The sequence below is a fragment of the Clarias gariepinus genome, chromosome 8 (assembly GCF_024256425.1).
Source record: "Clarias gariepinus isolate MV-2021 ecotype Netherlands chromosome 8, CGAR_prim_01v2, whole genome shotgun sequence".
Lineage (NCBI taxonomy): Eukaryota > Metazoa > Chordata > Actinopteri > Siluriformes > Clariidae > Clarias > Clarias gariepinus.
In genome coordinates, this window is record NC_071107.1 from 25,374,202 (window position 1) to 25,394,498 (window position 20,297).

General features: G+C 37.9%; 1 protein-coding gene across 1 annotated transcript; it reads left to right on the forward strand.

Moving 5' to 3' along the window:
- lrrc73 (leucine rich repeat containing 73) lies at window positions 1-11,787 on the forward strand. Its single transcript, XM_053501451.1, has 6 exons — window positions 1-910; window positions 3,217-3,377; window positions 3,637-3,759; window positions 5,909-6,009; window positions 8,890-9,085; window positions 11,427-11,787. Exons 1-6 carry the CDS (start codon window positions 639-641, stop codon window positions 11,495-11,497), a joined length of 924 nt encoding a protein of 307 aa, XP_053357426.1. The 5' UTR covers window positions 1-638; the 3' UTR covers window positions 11,498-11,787.
- Window positions 11,788-20,297: the final 8,510 nt, after the last annotated feature.

The window sequence follows — 20,297 nt, forward strand, 5'->3', positions numbered from 1 at the left end:
TCAGTAGCTCTGGGATCGTTTCCCAGCTCAGGAAACTCGCTCATCGGTGACCTGCATCGCAGGCGCCCCTTAAGACAAATCCCTCTACAGTCAGCGCTCACATGATTATCTGCACCGAGAGAGAGAGAGAGAGAGAACTACGGGAAATTGGGCTTCATATAAAATCTTTCTTGATCTTGTACGTATATTCTCGGCGACCCTGGACGGATGGTGTCCATGGTAACGGTCACCAGGAACGATTAGCTTTGTCTGGATACCGCAAAACGCATTGTTTCTCGCGCAGAACCTGAAACCGAGTGCACTGCACCTGTTCCTGACAACACACGACTTGGACACCTCGTCCCCGCGGCCCTGTTGTCGGGAAATCGGTCTCCACGCAAAACCATGTCCTGGTAACTCTGGAGCTGAGCGCAACCTGCGGCTAACGGCACGAGCGCAAACCTTCAGGGTTTCTGGTTTAGAAATCGAGCGGCACGCTGTTTCCTCTCCACATCAGCGCCGTAGTGTGCGTCCCAGCGATGTAGCGCGCTCTTTCCGGCGGGGCGTCGTCTGCTTTTCATCTCGCCGCTTGCTGCCTCGCCTGGGTTACCCGATTCCGCGATGCTGTGGACTCGCCCGTGACACCCAGCCTCACCAGTATGCTGCCCGGCTCGATCCAGATCACAGGGGAGGCGCTGTCCGGGGCAGAAATCCGCGACATCTGCGACAGTCTGAAGGAGAACAGCGTGCGGCTGCTGTCGGTGCGGGGCTGTCAGCTGTCTGACCGGGACTTCGCGCGCGTGTGCCGCGGTGTGTCCGAGTCGCGCTCGCTCGCGCAGCTCAACCTGAACCTGGGCGTGGTGTCGAGCGGCGGCCGCGCGAAGCAACTCGCCGAGGCGCTCTCAGCCAACAGGTCCATACAGACACTATTGTAAGTAAAACATCATGTGGTCACTGTCTTCTTTCTAAAGCCTCCTCATCACGTTGTGTCCTGGTCCAGTTCTTAACGTTTTTGAGCAACTTTCTCACAGTTCAGTGACGTGGGACACTAACACCAACTCACTCACTCACTCACTCACTCACTCACCGACCGCTTTATACTATATACAGGGGCCTGGAGCCTGTCCTAGGAGACCTGAGGGGACACCCTGGACAGGGCGCCAGTCCAACACAGTGCACACACACTCACATTCACTCACTGCTTTATCATGTCAGGGTCACAGGGGTCAGGACCCTGTCCCAGGAGACTTAGGGCACAAGGTGGAGTACACCCTGGACAGAGTGCCAGTCCATCTCAGAGCGCACACACACACACACACACACACACAATAGGAAACTGGAGCAAAACACGCAAACTCCACGCACACAGACCCGAGGAAGAAATTAAACCCTCGACCCTAAAGGTGCCATGCCACATAGACAACCACTGCACCGCCTGTGGTCTATGTGTGTTTTTTGCCCTTGTACATTACAACAAAAATAAGCTGTCGAGATGTGATTGAAGTGTAGACGTTCAGCCAGAAACGGGTTTAAAAAAAAACAAAAAAAAAAACAGAAAACTTTTCAACAATTTAAGAAATCCAACCATTTTTATACACTTTCTCCATTTAACAGGTACAAAAATAGACAACTGGTTCATAAGCAGTTTCAGGACCAGGTGTAGCCTGTTCCCTTGTTATTTAATGTCAATTCAAGGAGCTAAACATTCTGAAGGTGATTTAAAGTTTTAAATTCGCAATCAAGAGCTATCCGTATGAGCTGTCCAAAGTGGTAGCGATGCAAGGGAATCCATCAGGGTCATTAGGCTGAACAAACAGACCAGATCAGAGAGATAGCAGATACAAAAAAAAGTCACCACCATCATTTAACTAAGCAAATAGTCTAGATAATTACTGCAGTAATACTGAACTATGGTTCAGATGGCGACAAGTTATTTAAGCCTAACTGATACAGTGAGTAGCTTCTCATTTCTTAAACAACCATGTCACAAGACTTATCCTGTGGTTGTGGTAAAGATGTTACTCTGTTTTACAAGAGTCAAATCACTGGCCTGCATCAAGCAAACAAAACAAGTAAGGAGATTGCTGAAACTCCTAACATTGGGTTAATGCATGAATTAAAACCTGGAAAGAGTGGTGAACCATCATCTTTGGGAAGAAATGAAGTCAGAAGACGTTTATCTTGAATAAGTGTAATGGGAAATCATTGAAACATTTAAGAAAACTGAATTGTAAAAACAACAGTAAAACTCACTGCCATATTTAATCAAGAGCATTTTCTAGAACATAAACAATTTTAACATGTTCTGGTGAAATCCATAAGACCAAAGAGTGGAATTTGTATAGAGGTTTGTCTGGAGATGAGCAAGGAAATGTTAGCTTAAAAGACGTGTAGATTGAGAAAGAGAGAGAGTAAAAAAGTTAGCACATTTTATATACAGGTCCTTCTAAAAAAATTTGCACATTGTGATAAAGTTTATTATTTTCTGTAATGTACTGATAAACATTAGACTTTCATATATTTTAGATTCATTACACACAACTGAAGTAGTTCAAGCCTTTTATTGTTTTAATATTGATGATTTTGGCATACAGCTCATGAAAACCCAAAATTCATCAAAATAATAAAAAAATTAGCATATTGTGATAAAGCATTTGCATCTAAAATATATCAAAGTCTAATGTTTATCAGTACAGTGCAGAAAATAATGAACCTTACCACAATATGCTAACTTTTTGAGAAGGACCTGTATATTAAAAAAAATCATATAGGCATCGCAGGTTACCTGCCCGTAATGCACGTAGGTGTGAGTGAGTGCGGCCTGGTGACCTGCAGTAGACCAGCATCGTATTTTAGGGTGAACTCTCTTACCTTCCTCTAGGTCCCCTGGGACTCCAGGAAATCCATTTTTTTCTTAAAGCAAGAAGGAGATCAGAGGAGGGGGAGTAGCTAAACCTGCATCACTAATTCACTACACTACTTAGTGTTCAGAGCTAGCAGTTTCAGGTTAGGTACATGTCAAAGTGACAGGATCTTTGTAATAGCAAGCACAGTAAACTGTTGTTATCAGATCTTATATGACATCAAAATATGAGCACAAAAAATATAAAGGCATACTGTATATAAAACACCAAAAAAATTATGTCACACTATGTCAGAACGCTAGAACTTTATTCACTTAAGTTCTTAAATGACACGTCCTCTAACTGTCTTTCTGTGTTCCTGTCACCCTCACAGTCTGCATGGAAGCCCTCTTTTAGATGCAGGGTTGATCACTCTGAACACAGCGCTGTCAACCCACCCTTCACTGGTGTCCTTGGACCTGGGAGATTGTATGCTGGGAGATGAGGCAATTCAGCTGATTTGTGGCATGCTGCCTCCAGATGGGGCCAAATCTGGTACAAAAACAACAAAAAACAAACTTGTATTACCCTTAAAAAAGTACAATAAAATGTATTAAACATTTCATCCATGTACTGTATTTAAATCAGTTAGTGAACATTTAAGCATTGTAAGTGAAAAAGTGAAAAAAAAAAAAGCTTGCTGTTATTAAAGTTATAGACAAGTGGCATTTTATTCTAGGGTTACACGTAGACCAAAATGTTGCAATTTATTATTATTATTGTTATTCTTATGATTCATGTTTTTGTTTTGCAGGTCTCAGAGAGTTGACACTAAGTGCAAACCCAGCGATCACCACTAAAGGCTGGGCTCGTCTGGCAATCGCAGTGGCTCATAGCTCACAGCTCCGCGTCCTTAATCTAGATTACAATCCCTTAGGTAAGCATTCCTAAACATGTTTAATACTTTATGGTTGACATGCACTCAAAGATGACATCAAGCGAAAAAAAATCAGATATAGTAAAATTTCTTGAGTATGTCATATTACATGAGAACACGTTCAAACAAATGTGTTCAAACCTACATTATATAGAAAAAAGTATGTGGATACGTAAGAGGCCAAAACATGTTTCAGTATGACGGTGCCCTGTGACACAAAGTGGGGTGAGGTCCAAGGGTGGAGTAGAAGAACATGTGTGACCTAAACAGAACCCTGACCTCAAACACACTTTTGAAATAAACTAGAGCACTGACTCTGAGAAAGGCATCTTCACTGAACATCAGTGCCTGACGTCACTAATGCTCTTGGGCAAATCTTCACAGCCACGCTGCAAAATCTAGAAGTAAGCTTTTTCAAAAGAGTGCAGATTATTATAACAGCAAGAGGGTGGGGTGTTAAATCTGGCATGGACAACAAGCACATTTTGTTTACCTAAATTCAAGCTTGTTCTACTGCAGGATTATTTTGCTTTTTTTTTTTTTTTAAAAAAAAGAAGCCTTGTTCTGCATACATGAGCTCACAAATACCTGCAATTACCAACTGGCTAGTGTCGCTGCTATTAACCAAAAAGTAAGAGAGGGTGTGAGATCACTTCCACCCAGACAGCACAACCATATTTACTCTCTCCCAACTGATGCTTTTCTGTTAGATTTCTTGAGTTCTAGTTTTAATATTAAAGATTCTATGAGGTCACATTAAGGGGAAAATCTAATTGGCTAATTTAAGCCCTGACTAATAGTAGAGTAGGAAAAGGACAAAAAGCAGGAAAAGTTTTTGTCCTCATATGTATATGTACACACACTGGGGACCGATCAGAATGTCCAATGTTGCACAATATTTCAATTTAATTTAATTTTATATATATTTTTTTTATAGATTTTATCAATGGTCATTGTTTCAAAGCAGCTTTACAGACTCAAAAAGAAGATTTGGGAAATAAGTTTAAAATGTGTAAAGAAATATGTATAAATCAAAATAATCAGATCGACCCTGATGAGCAAGCCGAGGGCGACAGTGGCAAGGAAAACCTCCCTGAGATGGCAATAAGAAGAAACCTTGAAAGGAACCAGACTCAACAGGAAATCCAATCTTATTTGGGTGATACCAGATAGCAGGAGTTAATTAGCAGTCATACTGTGTGTTAGGTGACTGAAAGTTAATATGGAGTCCACTTTCGTTATTGGAGGCTCGGGTTCAAAACTAAACTATTGAGCCTGAGCAGTCACAAATGATCAGAGAACAGCTGTCTCCATCGGCCGAGGCCAGAACCGTCTTCATGGCAAAGTGGAACTGTCCCAAGTCACCACACGCATCCCAAGCAGACCACACGGAGCCTCCATGCGTCAAGATCTCCTACCAGAAGCGGGGTACTGGGATGATCAGACAGGCCTGGAGGGCAGAGGGGGTCTGGATCACTGGCAGCTCAGGAGAAACTAAAATGACTACTACTAAATAATCCTGTTGGACTTTACTTATTAGTTCCTTTAATTTGCTAAAGAAAGTGTTATTATGTGTAGGTCTGTTCTTTAGCCTGCTTTTGACCAGTCTCAATCCTTCCGGCTCAACAAATACCGAAATAAGTTGGCTTTCCCAGAGGCTCCAAAGAGAAAGTTTTGGCGCTACAGGTGGCATTTTGTAGGTGCAAATCTCCATATGCATGTCTAAGAGCTACAGACCTGTTCTGCTGATCATACATAAACAAAAATGTTTAACAGCTTCTTATTTGTTTTCACTTTCATATTAAATTGCTTTTAAATCCTGAACACAATTGGCATTTTAATATTCAAAAAATTTTCAAGTCAGTTATCCCAGTATTTAGTCCATGTTGTTGTTTATCCAGGTTGGGATGAGCACATAGAGAAAAACACCTTTTTTTTTTTTTGTACGTGGAGAGCTACACATTAATGACACTGTGCCCTTGTTTAAGTTTCCAGGCATTTTGCTGATTTGCACTTTTTACAGAATTCAAATACCATCTAAGGGTCAAAACCACCGCAGCCATGCAATGGCTGGCTGCAATTTCAGGACTCAGAAGCATGACACATTTCGCTGTATCTTAGCTTTTTTTTTTTTTAATGCATTTCTTAGGGGACCAGATTGCTGGAATGCTGGCTGTTGCTGTGGCGTCCAGCCGGACTCTGGAGGTTTTAGACTTGGAGGGAACAGGGCTCACAAATCAATCAGCACAGGTAAACAGTACAGTCAAGACTGTTGCAGTATACGCATAAATAAGCACTGGCAGTGTGTAACCACAATCAACATTTCATTTCATTAAAAAACATTGACAAAACATGTACCACAGCAAATCTGTACAACAGCAGCTACTTAATCCTAATCTCTCGGTTATATTTGTGTTTTTTCTAAAATCGTCTATGAATCCCGTCAGAATTAGAGGAGGTTAAATATTATCTTTATACGATATTATGTATCCTTGTACGTGTTCTGTCCTTTTTTTCGTCCTTGTTCTGTAGCAGGGTTACACTGATCTTCGGTTAAAAATCTAAATGTTCTCTCAAAATGTATTATGTTTGTGGTTAAACGTATTGAATTATCACATTATTTAACCTGGAAAATCTGATGACAGCAGCCTCCTGTTATATACTCAACAATTATTTATATTTAATACCACTCTTTTATCTTTCTGGAAGATTTCTCTGCAGTCTCATTCCTCAAGTGCCGCCCCAGTGATTAAAAGCAAAAGAATTCCTTAAAAAGGCCTTGTAGTCTGTACATACTGTAACCATGGCTACATTATCAGCTAACATTACTGTAATCATACTAATGTTAGTGCATCTTGCTAGTTAATTTTATACAATACTAGCTGGTACAAGTAGATCGCAGTTTATAAACTTTCATTTGCTCACGCATACTACATACTCAGATTTATATAATTTTTCATCAGATGTGCATTGCATACACACTTAACGAGAAGTTGAAGTCTCCTCCCACAGTGACTCATGAGTGCGGAGTCAGAATGGGCCATTAAATATTTGGGCAAATCTACACAATCTACAAATCTACACTGTTCCTACACCTTCCATCAGCTGTTGAGAGGCTTCCAGAGCTACTGTAGTCCTACTGTAGGACCTTTGTGACCTCACTACTAGTTATAGCCATGAACTGATTTTAGAATGATCAGCTTTGTAGAAAGAACATGCTTTTTGAAATTCCAATATCAGATAAGTTCAGCAGGGAAATGGCATAATCTTAAATAACCTATTAGTCACAGCAGTCCAATCTGTAACTGTTACAGAGCTATGAATTACCATACGGTGCAGCCCTATGGCTGAACATTTGCTTCTGGTTATTATACCAACTATCCACAATGTTCTATTTTGTGTTATAAATTTAAAATTTTTCATTACAGCACACAATGTTGTCGCTAGTTCATGTATGAAAATTATGCCCACATGCTTCCAGATCCACTATTTCCCAGTGGTCTTGAAATATGTTCATATCAGGGGAAAAATGCATAGATGTTATAACCTGGTCATTGAGTACATTCAGGTCATCTGCTTATAACATTGCTAAGTCTAAATGTGATCAACTGAAGCAAGCCCAGATCATAACACTACTTCTGGGTTTCTACAGTGGCCACTATGCATGATGGTCCAAGGTCCGATGTTAATGCTCCCTAGCAAATTGAATCTTTTTTTATTATTACTGTTCATTGTGGTTTTTATGGCCACATAGCTGTTTAGTCCCAGTAATGTGAGTTCTTGTCGCATTATGTGCGGCTAAATGCTCTTAACCAAAACGTAACTAAAATACTTCATTCAACATAGCTGTAATTTTTACTGTTGATTTCTATGATGCAACTTCACCATGATCTCTGATTGTAGTCATTTATGGGGGTTTTTCTTTCGGAGTTGATGGGTCAGCACTATACTTCCAGGTTTTAATAAACTATTGGACAGTTCTTAAACCAGTTCCAGTTATTTCTAATGTTTTGTTTGTTTGATGCAGGCCAATAATACAATTAGACCCTTCCGAAATGGCAACTTTTTTTGGTCAGGCAGTGTGTGCCTTTGTATGTAGTGTACATTAGTTTCTGCTATGTGAAACACCTGCCTTTTAGATTGTTTCCTTAAAGACAGATGCATTCAAGATGCATGTGGTGACCCCTCGACGTGAGCAGCCGAAAGATCAACAATAACATGGTGAAGCCTACCCTGGGGAACATTAGTGGTTGGTCTACCCTGACTAAAAAACATTGAGCCTTGCAAGCCCGAAATCTTCAAGAATGTCTGACTAGAAAATCACACCATCCAGATTCATTTGCAAACACTTAGCTTCTCTATAAAGTGAATAGATTTAACTGACGCAAGACAATGCTCCAGATTCATGACTGTGGAAGAGAATATTTCCATACAATTGGTAGCTGATAAAACACAAATGAAAATACAGAAGGGCACAATTGACAGTGTTTATTGAAATTATGGCTAAATGTTAAATACTTTCCGGAGATATGTGTTGTGCAAGCATATAACTGAGGTAGATGTAGGTGCATTTGTAGTTCTAGTAAACATCACTAGATGGTGACATTGCAAGCGTTTGATGTGGATCTGGGTCTGTCGTGACGATGCGTTGTATTGCCAACCTTCCAAGCCTTTCATGTGGGTTAGATAGGAGCTGCCTGAGCGGAGCATATGGGTTAAAACACCAGGAGTAAAGATGGTTAAGACGCCCACTGCACTTTATTTGTGCTCCAAAGAAATGCTGAAGAGTTTTAGAGATTGACTGATCTCAAATATTATATCTGGCCTCACCCACTGTGCTTTCAGTTTAATCATGGTTTGTGTTTGACTATTAAATATTTGATGTGCTATTTTCATTTCTCTGTACAAGCAAATCCAATATCAAACAAGCATCAGAATGGGACAGACAAAAAAAAAAGCTTAACACTGATTTCAGATTTCCTCTTATACTCACAGCATTGCCTTTTACCTTTCTGCCTCTTCAACCATCAGTACTGTACACTTTCATATATGGAGTAGGACAGAACGCAGGCTGAAATAGTTAAGGTGCTGGTGCACATGTCATTAACCCTTCTGTTACTGCGGCACCAGGTCTTCCTGGACATGGTGGAGAACTACCCGACCTGTCTGCGTGTCCTGGTGCTGGCTGAGAACGCCATCAGCCCTGAGCTGCAGCAGCAGATCTCAGACCTGCTGTCTGAGGGCGAGGAGGATGAGGACAGGGATGCGGAAGCCCACGGCAGCTCGGTCACCATGCGAGAGAAACCCGCTTGGCTTCCCCACAGCAGTAAGGGCTGATCCCATCTCCCGCACTGTCCTTCCTTCAGACTGAGCTGAACTCTCTTATTATCCCTCTTTCTCTTTCTGTGTGCAACTTTCCAGGAGTCATCGGCACTCTGAGGAGCAGGAGTGTTGGTGTGTTTAGAGTAATACAGGAGTATCTGTAGCATTGCTTGTGCAATATAAGGACAAAGTGTACGCTTTATTTAGATAGCAGGGGTGTCTTGAAGGGCCACAGCACTGCAGAGCTTAGCACTCTACCTCTCGTAATACTTGTACTCACTCTGTAGCCAAAACTAGAATTTATGTAAGCAGTATAGCACAAGCAGGAGAGCGGTTATAGAATATTGGCATGATTGTCATTTGGTCATAGTTAATCACAGTCCTGCCAGTGTTCGGCATTAAATGCATGGCTGCAAGTCTGATATTGCTTTTTTTTTCCTGTAAACAAAAAAATGTATTTTGGGAAAGTGACATTTTAGTCACAACATAGCCAAAAGTTCATTTTTGCTCCCCTAATATAAATAATATTAAAGAAGCCACACTTGCTTTATAAGCATGTTGGAAAACACAGAAGTGCAGCTGATATGTACAGTGAAACATACAACATATTTAAATTGGATATATATAAGCACTCTTGGAACAAGGCTAGACAAATCAAATTAGCATTGTACGTTTTGCTATTTTAAGTAATTAGAAAAACATTGATGCATAAGGATCAAATTACAGCAAGCCTTCTTCATAGTGCTTATCGTCAAGTTTATTCACTGTAGTTCTTTGGACCATAATGCCCAGTGAACATGCATCAGTTCTGACATGAAACAGCTGTGAGCAGAGCTGGAGCCTTTTCTTCACTTCTCAAATTTTACAATGTTGGATCTTGACTTTGAAAGGAATAATTTGTCAACAGTACATATGCAAACTTTTAATTACCACGTCTAGGGATAATTGCACACTGAAAATGGCAGGTACTGTATATTGAGAGTCACAAACATAATTTAGAGAGCCATGGAGCGGACAATAAAATAGCATTTTTTCCCCTCCCTATGCACAATGTTCATATGCATGATTTAGTTTAATGTGGAAACGAGAAACAAAATCAGGGTCACAGGATCAATGTGTGCACCTCCTGCACTTTATTCGTGCTCTCAGTGTGAGGTTTAGAGTATATATTTAGAATATAATTGTACCTAGAGAAACTGAAGCAACTGAGAGTTAAGTGTGCAATATGCAGAGACCAGAATCAAAGAAAAACATCCAAAACATATGTGCAATATACTGTACTCTCTGCTTACAATTGCAGCACGCTATGAAGTCTCCAACTTCAGCTAAACTTAAAGTAGGTGCTTTAGTAAAGTGTTATAATAGTTCTTTAGATAAAAAGAAAAAATTGCCAAACCATGGACTTAAATTTGTTAACTTGGGGGCAAAAGTAAAGAACATAAATTAAGGAAAGATCATTAATGATGTTACTTAGTTTTAGCTCACAGCCACATTCAACTAAATTAATGTAAACACAGGGTGGCGCAAAAGTTTGGTTCCGTAAGTATTTATCCGATATTTTTATTTCACACCCAGGATGGATTCAAAACTAACAACAGAATATCGAATAGAACCAGAACTAACACCAGTCAACTTTTTTCCTTTGGGTCATCTAAATTAGTAGTGTATTAAAATCACAATGCAAAGCAACTGTTGCACCAATGGGGGTAATCATCTCTGCATGTAAGCATGTATCAGGTCTGATGGTTTTTTATTCAGCGAATATAAAATTGCTGCAAAGTCTGACATCATATATAATTAAAAATATATATATTTGCCCATAGATCCAAATTTTTTCGGCCCCCTTTATAACTTCTTAGCCACTTTGATCTTACAGGCTTGTCATCTTTGCAACCTGTATCAGATCATGTCAGCGCCACAACAGACGAGTCCACAGAACCCAGTGAAACTATATAAATGAATTAAAGTCTTCTGATATATATGTGAGAAATAAGAAATGTCCTTGATTGTGATTTTCTGACAATTATTGAGAGTTGTTCGAGGTTCATTAGGTGTGTTAAATGAGAGGAAACTAATCTAATCTCTGCAGGTGTTTGACTCTCCAGAGGCTGATTCTGTGATTCTGAGCCCCCTGAATAGCTAGAGAGTTGCATCCAAATAAAAACCAGTATGGTTTTTAGTATCAGTATACCATATGGTTAAAAATGTAGCATTTGACTCCATGTATATTGTGTAAACACCAGAAATGGAAGAGACACGGTACTAGAGAACTGGAGTTGTTCTTTCCTCTCTTCTTTGGAATTGCAGTTTTTCAAACATTCACGCAATGTTTCTGACCCTTCCAGACCCGAGCTCCCAGATGGTCCTGATGTCATCGGGACTGAGCGAGAGCTTTATGGGAGAGACTGACTTGTGATAACTGGAGCTGCCTTTGGTTTTAGGTTTGCCCTGCACGTCGCTACAGTCAGCCCATGCGTCAGCGTGCAGCCACTCACAAAGCATGACGTGTAGCATTTAGTAGACTGTTCAAAGCCGGCACAAAAAACCTCGACCACCAAGTGACTTATACAATATATAGTGAATTATCTATTTGCCTGATGTACAATCTATTTATAAGCAACTATTTAAGCTACAGTGTACTCTCAATTAGATCGGTTAAGTGGGGTTGTTGTGATGGCCTGAATAAATCTATTTACATCTTTTTAAGTTCCGTGTCCTCGTCATAACTCTGTGCACTCTTGTTTATCTTCACAATCAAGATGTAATGCTGTTTGGTAAGTCTTTTTATTCACACACACACACACACAGTGGTGATGGTAAGTCTATCCCGCCCCTCATCATTCTACACACAATACTTCAAAATGATCAATTAAAAACAGGTGTTTATTTATTTAATAAATTGACAAGTATATACATAAGGACTGAAATATAAGTATTCTGACCCATTACTTAGTACATGGTCAAACCACCTTTGGCAACAATAGCAGCCTCAAGTCTGCTTGGGAATGATGCTACAAGCTTTTACATTGGATGTTTCTTCCAATCCTCTTCGCACAGCCATTTTCAGGTATCTCCAGAGATGCTCTATTGGGCTCAGGTCCAGATTCTGGCTTGGCCACTCCAGGACTTTCACAGAGTTGTCCTGAAGCAACTCCTCTGTTTTCTTGGAGTTATGCTTTGATTCATGGTATTGTTGAACTGTAAACCTTCATCTCAGCCAGAGTAGCATCAGCATGCAGAAAAGCATCCTCACAACATGATGCTACCACCACCATGTTTGACAGTAAGGTTGTTTTAATAAGGTGATGTGCAGTGCCCGATTGCCTGATTACAAATAGTTCAAGCTTTGCCTCATTGGGTGCTGTTTTGTGTGGTCTGAGAATCCTTCAGGTGCAAACTTTCAGCTAGCTGACATGGTCCTTTTAGTGAGGAATGGTTTCTGTCTTGCCACTCTATCATATAGGCCTGACTGGTGGAGTGCTGCAATGATGGCTGTCAAGTGTCCCATTTACATTTGTATAGTGACCCTTAGGTTCTTGGCTACTTCTCTGACCAAGGCCCTTCATCCATAGTTTACTCTAGAAGTGGAAAGACTTCCATTTTAGAATGATACCATGCTCCTAGATGCTTTTAGTACTCCAGAAAGTTTCTTGTAACCCTCCCCAGATCTGTATCTTGACACAATGCTGTCTCTCTGATCTACAGATAATTCTCTTGACCTCATGGATTTGTGTTCACTCTGACACTAATTATCTCCAATAAAGTCAATTAGGCACAGGTAGACTCCAGTCAAGTTGTAGAATGATCTAGAAGATCGTGACAAAGGGTTGGGTTATTTATGTAATTGAGATACACCTTTATTTTTTAAATAAATTAACAAAACACTCACCTTTTTTTTTATTTTATCTGTCATTGTGGAGTATTGTGCATAGAGATTTGGAGACATTTTAAGATGAGTATGAAACATAAAATGTGGAAAACTTAAAAACTTTGACCTTTAAACCTGCACAGGATAGCACAGAAATGGGTACCAAGTGAGTAAAGCCAAATTTCTTTTAAAAGGCAAATTGCTTGTATTTCCTTTTCTTTTTTTTTATTTCAGTACAAATCCAATCATTACCACTGTTCACAGCAAACCCACATCGTTTTTATAACTCATCTAAAATGATGAAATTCTGCCTAATGAATGGGATATTTAATGAATGATGCAGCTTTTTTACATGGTGCTTAAGATTATTTGTATTGCAGGTCATGTGTATATAGTTCAGGAAACTGTGACTCGCTTAAAGCATTCCTTTCCTGCTGTGTCTCTTATACACGGTTTGGTGGACAATTTATTTATTTTTTTTTTTTACAAATACTAAACCAGTCAAACCAGTAATAGGATTCTTTATCATTTTTAACTACAGTGTACTGTTACAGACTGGATATCTATTCTGTCATGTGAAAGCTCCCTATTCAGGAGAAAAATAGCTGAAGTGTGAAGATTCAGTCATCCTGGCCTTAATGATCTAATCTTTGTCTTTCTTGGAGACTGGACTTTGGTTGAGTTCATCTAGACGTTTCATCCAGGATGCTTCATGAATAGTGCGGAACTTATGCTATTTTAAAATCTGCATGTTTATACCCTTGAAATTATTAGATAAACATCAGTTAACAGGAAATGAACGCAGGTCCAAACATCAAGAGGATGTGGGAGCTGCACACACACACACACACACGAAAGAACTGCAGGAGAGAGGAGGAAGGGGAGCTGGAGACCAAAGTCTTTGAAAAGTGCTGGGGAAGCAAAAGGAAAAAAAAATCTTGCAAGATCAATGGGACATGCATGTTTTGAAAATTGAATAACTGGATATTTTTCCCCATCCTTGGTACGTCATTACATGAACCTGGCGTTAAGATTCCAATAACTAACCAAATGTGACACCAACAGATGTTACCAACAGACAGAATGCTGCAGTTTATTTCCCATAAACAGACAAAATTCTTCACTTCAATCCCCAGCACATTAAATGAATTCACGAAACACCAGCCCTTACTTTGAGTGGTGTTTAGGGATGTTCAATTGTTTATTTAAAAAAAAAACAAAAAAAACACACAACTCCATATTGCTGTGCACTAGGTTTTATGTTCCGTTGCTGCAGTTTGATTAAGCAGCTCCCTAAGGACAAGGATCAGAGATTGAAGCAGACACCACTGCAGGAGAAACTGCCTCCCTGCTGCCACCCTGGCCCAACAGCCAAGCAGCTGCCAAACACCAGAGGAAAGTGTTTTCTATAATAAATGAAAGGCCTATGATCAATCTCCTGAGCCGCTAAGTGGCCAAGACAAGCGGAAGGCAATTTTTCCCAGTGTGTAATAGTGCCATGAATCCTCTATCCACTAATCTCTCTCTGACAGGAGGCCTATGTTAAAAGAACTCAAAATGATGAAGTACCAATTAGACTCTCATACTACAGTTTGAACTGAAGCTCTAATGCAAAGACCGAACACACAATGTGAACTGGAGGAATCTCACACTACCTTCACAATAAAATCCAAAAAGGATTTTTTTAAAAAAAAAATTTTAAAGCATAATTAGCTAGATACAGTTTCTTTCTGTAGCTGCTTTGTGTAAAATGCTGGCCAAGCTCAGGCTCACCGCATTCATCAGCCAGGATGGCTTTGGATCGACAGCTGAAATGGAAAGTTAACTTAATTAGGACCCTGTTCTTCCACTTAGTTGGAGAACGGTTTTACAATGCAGCAGAGTTTGAGTCATGGAAATTTAATCTGGGTTGTAAATGAATGTAGCTATGTGGAATTTTAATCAGCTTCTTTGTCTTCCTCGTCTCAGACAACCATTATAAACTGTTAATTCCTGTAAAGGAAGTTCTAATAAAAGCTTCTCAGAATGCTATTTGTGACATAGGAAACAGAAATGTGAACAGGAATATTTAAAATAAATTATATAAATTAATAAATAAATGTTACAGTAACCTTTCTCTCGTGAGCAGACTGTACAGTATCAGGTCCTGGTTCCAGGAACAAGATTATTACAACATTATAAAACACAGGACCTAGTGAAATGAATGTCAACACAATTAAAAGAATCAAATTTTAGATTTAAAATAGGTTTATTTGTTTTTAAAATATACATCAGTTTACAAATCAAGAAGATAAAATTTCTTAAGTATAACAGTCTTTTTTTGTTGATCTGTTTCCTCTTTTTTTTTTTTTTTTTTTTACAGGAAGGAAAAAAAAAAATCATACAATATGTTGCTACCTGACTATGAAAGCTTTACACAGTGAGATTTAAATAAAGAGGGCATTGCACAGGAGTGTAACTGGAAAACAAACAAAAACCATTTAAAAGAACTAAAAACGATGACAGAAGCACCATCTCTTTTCAGTAAAGGCGAGGAAGGACGATTTGTACAAACCCGAGTGTATATGCAGCAAAAAAATTAGCAAGCATGTGGACAGACATATTCTACAATAACAAACCATAGAGCTAAACAGAAGAAGTGTTTGAAATGTGCCTGAGTCATTAACATAAAAATCGATCAATCATTAACAATATATTTGGGCACAGGAACACCCTTTGGTATCTCAAATCCATGGGAGTATTTACAGAGCACAGCTTCATGCTAGGACTAAAAGGAAAAAGTTCTGGAACATTACAGTCAACTGACCATAACTGGAAAACAAAAGTCAATTAAAATACTGTAAATACTGTAATTAAATTTAAATAAGAGCAAGTTATGCAATGTCAGTTATTTGAGCAGGCATTCGAATACCTTCAAGTGGACGTAGTCAAATACTGAAATCGTTGTTCAGGTATTTATGATGTCCCAAGTAGACATTAAGTCAGTGAGAAATATAAAAAAGTAAAAGTGTCTCAGGCAACATTGATGCAGAATGCAGCACTATTGTGTTGTTCAAGTCTGGTAAGTGGGCCATTTCTTTTTCTCATGCAGGTGATTAGATATGAAATTTGTTGGACAAGAAATAATACATTTCCAGTAACATTTGGTATGACTCCTGGAACTACAGTACACACTAATCAGGTACATTGGGTTTGCAGATTAAGCCTATTGTACCCCAGAAGTGACGAGCGAAAAGCACACCTCAACAGCTCCATAACAGTACACAGTACAGCGTACACCCGCCACTGCTCTCGTGTGACGCATTCACACACCTGTCATTCACTGGTTTGACAAATAGGCTCTAACGTGCAAATATCTGTACTGATAGATTCATATAAGCATGCATTATCACTGTAATCACAAACCTCATCAATCCAATGAAACTTAAGAAGAATATTCGCAAAGCGTGACGTTTAACGTTCTGAGGAATACTGAGCTGACGTTCAGTAAAACTCCATGTAACGTTTCTCTTCCTCATATCTTAATATTAAGTGATTCAGAAAATAATAATACATAATTGTATTAATTAATTTTGCTGTAATAATAATTACAACAACAACAACAAAAAAAAACAACGCACTGCTACCAACAAGAGAAAAGTGTTTTTTTTTTTTTTTTTTTTGCTCTTGTCATACAGCTGAACATCCGTCCATCAACTTTTACGGACATTCAAGTATTGAAATTAGGCTGAAGGCACATCCCTAATATCTACTTTTTTTTATTCTGACAGGCTAAAGTGAGTTTAACTACTAAAAAAAATTATAATTGTTAAAGGAGAATGTGAATTACTAAAATGTGTTAAAGGTAAAAGGGAGGGTAAGTGTAGGCAATGTTTAGTCTCAAATCCTTACAAAAAAAACTATTTTTGTTCTCACATTATTATACTTTCTTCGCTTAGCTTTTTTTGTCAATATTTCGCTTGCCTTGTGCGTAATCTTCAAAGCGGATTGAAAAAAGTCACTCAATTATGAAGTCAATTACATTAATGATAGGAAGTCATTACACTTGTAAGACATCAGATTTTAAAGTCTAATTATACACCCACTACTGCATTACAGAGATTTATATGCATTCCATCATTTATCTTGTGCAGTTACATGAATTACTGAGGTGCACATTATCCTTGCCCTTCCTACTTTTTGTGTGTATTTGCACGATCTCCTGTCTAATTCGCTGATGAGGTCCTAAAATATTTAAGAGCGTACATTTCCATGTGCAAGACTCTGACAGACTGTTCTTTGTCTCTCTCTCTCTCTCCTTTAAGGAGCACGAAGCTATTTTTGAACATGAAGAAACATGAAATATTCAGCACAGGGGCAAGTTATAGTTCTACTCATTACTGGATCTTATAGTTACATATCGAGGGAAAAAAAGATTGATAGACCACAAAAGGAACAAAATATAAGGCATTAGGTGGACATACTCTGAATGCAGGCAAGTGATGATGAGGGACACTTTCAGGACAGCAGTTGACAACAACTGGCCGACGTTTCCATTAGAATCTCAATTAGATTAATCAGCATTTTAAAAAGGCTGGTTGATATGTCTAATAAAAAATGGTTATGAATCATGTTCGTGCAATGTACTGTATAACAAGAGACGATTTGATTTAGATAATTTCAGAATGTCCAGGTTGAATTTAAATGCATAACGCCTTGAATGTTCAACACTGCATAAAGTATAGAAAAGAATTTTAAAGAAACACAGGATCTAAATTTTTAGAGAAAACACAATTTGAGTGGATATATCGCCATTTATGAAAGTCTGCGTAATTTTTTTTTTTAGGTTTAAAATGAACAAATTTTAAACACTGTTTCAAAATAAAGGAAAATAATTTATTGTATAATAATTGACTTGCTACTGAAAGCAAGCAATTGCTTACCTTAATCCTAATACCAGAATTACTCAAACTTGAAAAGCTAAATGTTTTGTGAGCAACACACACGCAACTGTCAATCTGTGTGACATTTTCATTGGGAGACGAAGGAAATTATGTTTAGGCTTATTTCCCCCCTTAAAAATGCATAAAGTTTATTTTCTTACACCCCATCTCCAGTTTAAATATGTCACAATTAAGTATAATTCTGTTTTTGGAAGTATGGCAAAGTTGCTGCATGCATAGTACTGTTTTCAGCTGCCAATTCCTTACAATTGCCTTTAAATGATTATTTTTAAAAAGGTGTGATGTTTGTATTAGTTTGTATTATAGGGACATGATTAACCTTTCAGGTTAGGTTTACTAAGTTAGGTAAGGCTTACTAAATGGTTAACTGTTTACTATTATATAAAAGCAAATAAATATTTAAGCATTGACGAGTCGTTAAATTAGTTGTCTACCCAACACGGTATATTGCAACTAAAACTACATAATAAATATAAGATAAAGTACAGATGTTCAGCTTTAATTTACATTCAAATGAGGTGAACAATGCAAGAATTAAAGCACTTTTTATTTGTGCCCTTGCTTGTTCCAAAAGTTTACACACACCTAAATCCCTGGGCTATCCCGATTTTAATTTTTTTTTCCCACACTGTAAAACAATGCTAAGGGCGTTTAAAATAATAAATAATCTCCTGAACAGTTGATATTGAGATGCACCAGCAAGTTATGCTCATCATTAAGGTGCTGTTAATCGGTGATTTCTGGTAATGCTACATAAACTACTCTGCAGCAGAGGTAAGTTTTGTTCTTTATTTCCTGGTAAGGTCTTCATGAGAACCATTTTTATCATGGTGAAAGTGTTTTTTTTTATTCATTTTTTTTTTTTTTTGTCATCCTCCACAGTTTTTTTTCTGTTCTTTTGATTTTCTTTTTTAACCTAATTGATTGAATTGATTCAGTAACAGTGACATATTTCATATTGAGAGTGCAAATAGCACATAAAAAAAAATAAAAAATTCCGTACTTACTTTTACGTTAAATATAAAAGAATAAAACACACCTGGCCATAAAACTTTTGAGCAGCTTTTGGTCCTTCATGATCAAAAGGAGTGGAGGTACATGTGTAAAGTATTGTCACACCATTTACCCAATTTAAATTTGGAAGTTTTCACTTTAAGCTCATATTCATGATACAATTTCAACCTAATTTATACTGTGCTAGGCAGGTAGAACAGAACCAACTTTATCAATGTCCAAATATTTATGTATCGGTCATGATGATTATATAGGAAATAAAATGAGGACACTGTAGAGCCCAGTTTATGCGCACAGACCGAAAAAAAAAAAAAAAGGTTAATCTCACAGATGAATTTGAACTTTTTCCACCAGTCCCTTGACAACTTGCTTTCAAAATCGGTTAACTGAAATTAATTAATAAAATTTGAATATAATTAACATTTGCTAACTCAAACATAATAGATTTTATTCGACTTTAATGAACACTGAGTTCCACAGGGAGTCAATTAATGCACACGTCAATCATTCTACATGAATTTGTCTACTGCCCTTTTTATTATGGAGAAAAAAAAAATAGGAGATTTAGCTTTTTTTGTGCATTTTACATTCCAGCATACTCCAATATTAAAATGCAAAACTACTTAGATTAACACAAATATTTGAATATTGTGTATTGGGACACAAATGTTGTTTATGTTTAACAGTGATTTAAAATTTCAGAACCTTCAATACCATAAATGCAGAAAATAACATATAGCACCAATTCTATGTAATTCAAAGCCCTTGTCCCCTATCAACTATCAAGGCATTATTTGATTAAATAAAACCCGAGCTTCATGGACATACAAATATAATTTTTTTTTGGCCTGCCTTTGATTATGCACATTTTAATGTTTTTTTTAAAAAAAAAATTTTTTTACTATTGAAACACAATTAAAATTTGCATAATCAAAGGCAATTTTTATGGTCATTATACTGTATAAATTACATTGAGTAAAGAAATCTTGTTTTTATTGGACTGAATATTTTGTGACGTTTTCTTGCTCATTATGAAGGAGCTGAAATGAGATGAATGCAAACAAACTTTACACTCCTCCGAGGCTATACGTTAGCTAATAGTGAAAGCTAAATTTTAGGTCTGCTTTTTTAAAACTAAATATACAGCACCTAAAATACAGATGTAGGAGTTGTAAAAGACATCCAATTCTATTCCACAAATTCTCATTGTAAATAAGGAGTTTTATGGACCCTAACTTCATCTCAGAAACAAAAACATGGAGGACAAGGGACAAACTCAGGAATATAATTTATATCAATTAGAATATTTGTTGAAATCTAAATAATATACCTTCATAGTGAACAAAACAGAAATATCAAAAATAACTGTGGGAGCTCAGTGAAAAGAGGTG

Coding starts and splice junctions, on each gene's coding strand:
- lrrc73 (XM_053501451.1), top strand. CDS start 639: ATGCTGCCCGGCTCGATCCAGATCACAGGGGAGGCGCTGTCCGGGGCA. Junction 3,378..3,636: donor TCCAGATGGGGCCAAATCTG/GTACAAAAACAA, acceptor TTTGTTTTGCAG/GTCTCAGAGAGTTGACACTA. Junction 6,010..8,889: donor TCACAAATCAATCAGCACAG/GTAAACAGTACA, acceptor CTGCGGCACCAG/GTCTTCCTGGACATGGTGGA.